The following is a 6,016-nucleotide window of genomic DNA, read 5'->3' as shown; positions in this document are numbered from 1 at the left end:
GCCAGCTCCTGCCCCACTCCCCACAGCGCCCCCTGCTGGGAGAGGCCGGAGCTGGAGTATCCGGGAGCTCCCCCCACAGCCAGCTCCTGCCCCGCTCCCCACAGCGCCCCCTGCTGGGAGAGGCCGGAGCTGGAGTATCCGGGAGCTCCCCCCACAGCCAGCTCCCCTGCCCCGCTCCCCACAGCGCCCCCTGCTGGGAGAGGCCGGAGCTGGAGTATCCGGGAGCTCCCCCCACAGCCAGCTCCTGCCCCACTCCCCACAGCGCCCCCTGCTGGGAGAGGCCGGGGCTGGAGTATCCGGGAGCTCCCCCCACAGCCAGCTCCTGCCCCACTCCCCACAGCGCCCCCTGCTGGGCGAGGCCAGGGCGGGAGTATCCGGGAGCTCCCCCCACAGCCAGCTCCTGCCCCACTCCCCACAGCGCCCCCTGCTGGGAGAGGCCGGAGCTGGAGTATCCGGGAGCTCCCCCCACAGCCAGCTCCTGCCCTGCTCCCCACAGCGCCCCCTGCTGGGAGAGGCCGGAGCTGGAGCTCCCCCCACATCATGCAGAGGGGATGGCATTAGGGGTGGGGCTTCCACAGCAGTGGAGACAGTGGCACGGGGGGCGGGGCTTGCACGCCCATGTGAGGAGGAGGCGGGGGGGGGGGGAGAGAGTCACACCTTCATGCGGTCGATGTTCACCTCCAGCTTGAGCTGCTCCACCGTCTTGCGGGCCTCGGCGATCTTGGCCATGTTGTTGGACATGGTTCCCCAGCCAGGCGCTTGCCCTGCAGGGAGGCGGCGGGGAGGGGCGAGTGGAGCGGGGGGAGAAAGGGGAAGGTGGGGGGGGGCAGAGAGAGCAGATGTAACTCATCGCGGGCTGCTGTCACCATCGGGCCACGACTCCCCGAGCCCCAGGGCCGCGCCTGCCCCTCGCACGCTCCCAGCTCCCTCGTCTGTAGGGGGCGCCAGCTCTGATCCAGCCCCAGGGCGGTGGGGACTGGCTGGCTCAGGCGGGCGGGCAATGGGATGCGGGGCCCTTCCCCTCCAGGTGCTGGCTCCAGGACGGCTCCTGGTCAGTAGTGACAGAATCATCCGCGCGGAGTGGCTCCTATGTGAGGCATTGATGGGGATCTAGGGTGGCCAGACCGCAAGTGTGAAAAATCGGGACACGGGGTGGGGGGTAATAGGCGCCTATGGAAGCAAAAGCTCCAATATCGGGACTGTCCCTATAAAATAGGGACATCTGGTCACCCTATGGGGATCTCAGTTACAGAGCCCCCCCACGCGAGCGGAATGGGGGGAAGATACACGCTCTCCAGCGGCATAGAGCTCGTCTTCCCGTCTGGGGAAGGAAGCAGAGTACATGTATGTGTCTGTGTGTATGTTTGCGTGTGCCTATGAGCTCCCCCTGCCCCCCCACCCCGACCCTGAGCTCTCTGCTCCAGCCACGGAGCTAAACCTTAAAGGCAGCTCAGTGGAGCCGCTGGGCCAGGAGCGGGGGCTGCAGATGAAGGGGGCTGGAGGTTGGCTGTGCTGGGGACCGCGGGGAGCCCACCGCCTCAGACTTGATCCAAGGAAGGGAAATTAGCCACACTCCGGGAAGAGGGGGAGCCGTAGCTGGGGGGCCTGGTTAATTAGGGCCGCTCAGCGGCTTCCCCCTCCCCTCCAGCCCTGCCCGCAGAGGCCCCTGATCAGCGATGCTCAAAGCAGCCGGCTAATTGCCCAGCCAGGCGCAGGGAAATGTCACCTGTTCCAAGGCTGGCACAGGGAAGGCCAGCACTTACGTGGCACAGCAGGGGGCACTGCATGGCTAGGAGCCCGGGGCAGGGCCTTTAAAGGGACGGTGCCTGCAGCCTTTACCCAACCCACCCGGAGCTGTGCGGGGACCGGGGGTGGAGGGTGGCCTGAAACACTGCGAATCTTGGCGGCGCTAGGTTCTGATCCGGTCTGTAAAATCCCATGAAGATGGTTCCGGCGGGGAAGGTCCCACCGATCAGGACTAGGAATATTGGGGTGACAGAGTCTCCGTCAGGAACGGGGGCCCACCAGAACCCCTCGGGCAGAGGCAATTATTAAAATACTAGGGAAGGGGGTGACTGGGAGGTTAGTGAAACGCAGAGAAGTTTTTCTAAGGGGGTCGGTTAGAGTTTGGGGGTGATGCTTCAAGTCAAATCCGCCTGCTTTGTGCTGTTGTAAAGGCCCCCCATCCCCACCCCGACCCAGTTCTTCGGCACAGAAAACGCCAGGGGAGATGTCTGGGCATCTCATTTGCACGGCGCTATGAGCCTGCAGGGTGTATGCCGTTTGTAAGCGAGGAAGGCTACCTGCACTTGAAACAGCAGAGCTAAAGGTACATGTGTTGCTGGCGTGCGCTGGCACGCTGACGTGCATCCACGTGCAAGGTAGTGCCAGGGCATGTGTTAGTGCACGAATGCCTGCACGCATGTCTGAATGGATATGTGTGCCCGGGCGCAGGTTCTTACGAACATTTGTGCCTGTGGGGATGCGGGCATGGGAGTGCATGAGTGTGCAGATGAGAGTGCAAGGACTTGCACACGTATGTATGTGTGCAACGGCATGTGAGGAAAAGGGCTTATGGGCATGCGCCTGCGAGGACAAGACCATGGGGCGGGGATGTGTGTGCACATGAGAGTGCAAAGACTTGCACATGTGTGCATGGATGTGCACGAGTGTGCATGTGCATGCAGGGGGTGGGTTGCACACGGTGAGCGTGCACGGGTGGGCCCGTGCAGACACGTTCCCCTGCTGAGGAGATGTCCCAGGCGGCCTGAAGTCCCAGCTGCATTCCTCTCACTGCCCCAGGCCCTCCCTAGCGTCGCAGCTGCTGCTGGGGGAGATGCTGGTCCCTGATCTCTGCTCTCAGCAGGTAAATAACAGAGGGGCTGGGCCTCGGCTGCTTTGTTTTTCAGTTCCAGATCTGTCCCCCGCCGCAGGGACCTGGAATCTGACCCCTATCCGTTGCTGGAGGCACAAACGCCCTCCCTCTTCCAGATCTGCACATCCAGCAGGACTCATGCCCTCTCTGGGAGGGCCACAGAGCTCTTGCCCGGGAAGCCAAGCCAATGCATGGCACAGCTGGCTCTGCGCTGCCACTGGCCTGTATGTGGTGGGAGGGCAGAGATGGGGCAGGAAAGAGGGGGCACGGGGGGTTATTACAAATCAAATCTCCCACGTGCCCTTGGACCACTCCGTTCCAGCATGGTGAGTTGAGGCCCCAGAGCCGGGTGGAACGCGTGTCCCCCCTGCCTCAGGAGAGTCCGGGGTTGGGTCTGGTTCTGGTGCTGACCCGAATGGATCGGAAGCTGCTGAGCCTGCAAAACCCATCCGGGAATCTCACTCAGTTTTAGGGCCTGCAGTATGGATCCGGACCTGCACAGAACTCACCTTCACCAGGGACTTGGGTTATTCGGCGGCAGCTCTTGGAAACAAAGGTGAGCTGGGGATAAAGAGTTTTCAGAACTTCTGGGGATAGATCGATCAATCTATCCCCGTACACCCCTCTATCTGTCTATCCCCATACACCCCCTCTATCTATCCATCCATCTATCTAATCTATCCCCATACACCCTCTCTATCTATCTATCCCCTTACACCCCCTCTATCTATCCCTATACACCTCATCTATCTATCCCCATATACCCCCTATATCTATCCATCCATCTATCTAATCTATCCCCATACACCCCTTCTATCTATCTATCCCCATACACCCCATCTATCTATCTATCTATCTATCTATCTATCTATCTATCTATCTATCTATCTATCCCCATACACCCTCTCTATCTATCTATCTATCTATCTATCTATCTATCTATCTATCTATCTATCTATCCCCATACACCCCCTCTATCTATCTATCTATCTATCTATCCCCATACACCCCCTCTATGTATCTATCCATCCCCATACACCCCCTCTATCTATCTATCTATCTATCTATCCATCTATCTATCCCCATACCCCCCCTATCTATCTATCTATCTATCTATCTATCTATCTATCTATCCATCCATCTATCTATCCCCATACCCCCCCATCTATCTATCTATCTATCTATCTATCTATCTATCTATCTATCTATCTTCTTACATCAGTGCCATCTCTGTTGTATCTGGGCAAGATTGCTCAGTTCTAAGAATGGCAGAGATTTGGGCACGGAGGTTCATACGTTATTCTCAGGCTGGCCCCTGTCACTGGGGGAGTGCAGGAGAAGGAGTAAGCGTCAGCAGCGGGAGAGAAGGGTGGTGTAGAGATTAGGTGAGGGACCTGGGTGTCAGGACTCCTGGGTTCTAGCCCCAGCTCTGGGAGCAGAATGGAGTCTAGGGAGCCAGAGCTGGGGGGCCTGGGAGGCAGAGCACCTGGTTCTAGTCCTGACTCACTGGGGGTCCCTGGGCAAACCCCTTCCTCTCTTTGTCCCTGAGCCCCCTTCCCTGAAACAGGGCTAAGAAGCCTGACGTGCATGCTGGGAGTTAGTCTTGCTTGGCAAAGGCTCTGAGACCCTTGGAGCGGAGGACGGAGAAGGACCAGATGCCCCCTTAGCCGTGATTGCACCCCAGCCTGGCATCTGCCCCCCGAGGGCAGGGAGACCGGCCCCCGCTGGCACTGCATGGAGCAGTCTGGGGCGTGGGGGAGATTTAGCTGCTCCCTGGCCGACGGGGATCGTGGCTGTCGGATGCTCCGGGAGCAGCTGGGGATCCATGCCAGCTGGGTCCCAGGAGTTCCTAGGGGAGCGGGGTTCACTCCAGCTAACAGGGAGCCTTCGACCGCTCGGCACTAGCTGCCCAGAGGGGAAATCAGCACTCCCCATGTCAGAGCCCCAGCCCAGGGGGGTTTAGGAGGGGGTGGGTCACTTTGGAGGGGACTTGGGGTGCAGGGGGGTGCTGAGCCAGCTCCTACCTGTTGCCAAAGTGTCCGGGTCTCTCGCTCTCTCTGGATGGAGTGAGCAGCGTCGGCTCCCCTGGCACAGCAGCCTCTGGTGTGGAGCGTCTCCGAGTGTCACCTCCCCCTGCCCCCCGGGGGGCGCCGGCTCAGCAGGGTGGCTCGCAGCAGCTGGCAGAGTGGGGGAAGGCAGGGCCAGCACCAGAGCCCCGTGCTCACAGACGGACGCACAGACGTGAGCACGCTCATGGCTGGACAGACGGGCAGACCCGGCGGGACGGACACATAGACCCAAGGGCAAACCCCCTCCCCCAACCCCTTGCTAGACACAGACACGTGGGCTCAGACCGACAGCCATGGGGCACACACACGGACAGCCAGATGGACCGGCGCACATGGAAGGGTGGATGGACACACATATACACTCACACTCAGGTGGACGCAGACACCCCCCCCCCTCCATGGTTGGACTGACACACACTGGTGCAACTGGACAGCCAGGCACGGAAGCCTTTGTGCACACACACACCATGTGCACAAACACACGCCGGCCCCATGCTCACACACGCTCCGTTCGCAGGGCCTGTTCTCTGCCCCTTGTGCCATCATGTGGCCCAGTGCCAAGGGATGCCATGTGCCCCCATGGAAGTGCCCTTCCCCCCCGCCTTCCCCACTGACCCACAGAGAATGTGGCCCCAGGATTCTGGGGGTGCTCTTCTCTCTATCACTGCGGATTGGCCTGTGCCCGGCTCCCCACTGGCGCAATCCCAGCCCCAGAGCAAAGGGGTCCCTGGAGGAAATGGCTGATGGGCTGCAGCCCAAGCTGGCTGTGTGTACATGGGTGGCTAATGGGCTGCCCGTATCCCCTTCGCCCTCAGCAGGCCAAAAGGCTCCAGGCCTTACCCAGACTCCTCTCGAGATATGGACCCTGGAAGGCTCCAGCTCACGGGCAAAAGGGCACCCCGAGATGGGGGGGGGGCTACCCTGCAACTGCACTTGGACAAGACAATGGGGGAGCAACTAGACCTTTCCAGTCGCATTCCCTGGTACCCAGAATCCCCTGGGGCTCTGCCCATCCCCTGCGCCCCGTTCCCTGTTACCCAGAATCCCCTGGGGCTCTGCCCATCCCCTGTGC

The 6,016-nt window shown here is 60.6% G+C and overlaps 1 protein-coding gene across 1 annotated transcript in view; it reads right to left on the bottom strand.

Annotated features, from left to right (window-relative positions):
* The window catches only part of GNG8 (G protein subunit gamma 8), a 1,048-nt gene extending 307 nt beyond the window's left edge, over positions 1–741 (bottom strand). The window contains exon 1 of the mRNA XM_024224111.3: positions 658–741. Coding sequence (XP_024079879.2) covers positions 658–741 — 84 coding nt within the window. The remainder of the gene's footprint in view (positions 1–657) is intronic.
* Between the last annotated feature and the right edge of the window lie 5,275 nt (positions 742–6,016).

Source organism: Terrapene carolina, unplaced genomic scaffold (genome assembly GCF_002925995.2).
Source record: "Terrapene carolina triunguis isolate 2854851 unplaced genomic scaffold, T_m_triunguis-2.0 Scaffold517, whole genome shotgun sequence".
Lineage (NCBI taxonomy): Eukaryota > Metazoa > Chordata > Testudines > Emydidae > Terrapene > Terrapene triunguis.
This window is presented reverse-complemented; position numbering and strand designations above follow the sequence as displayed.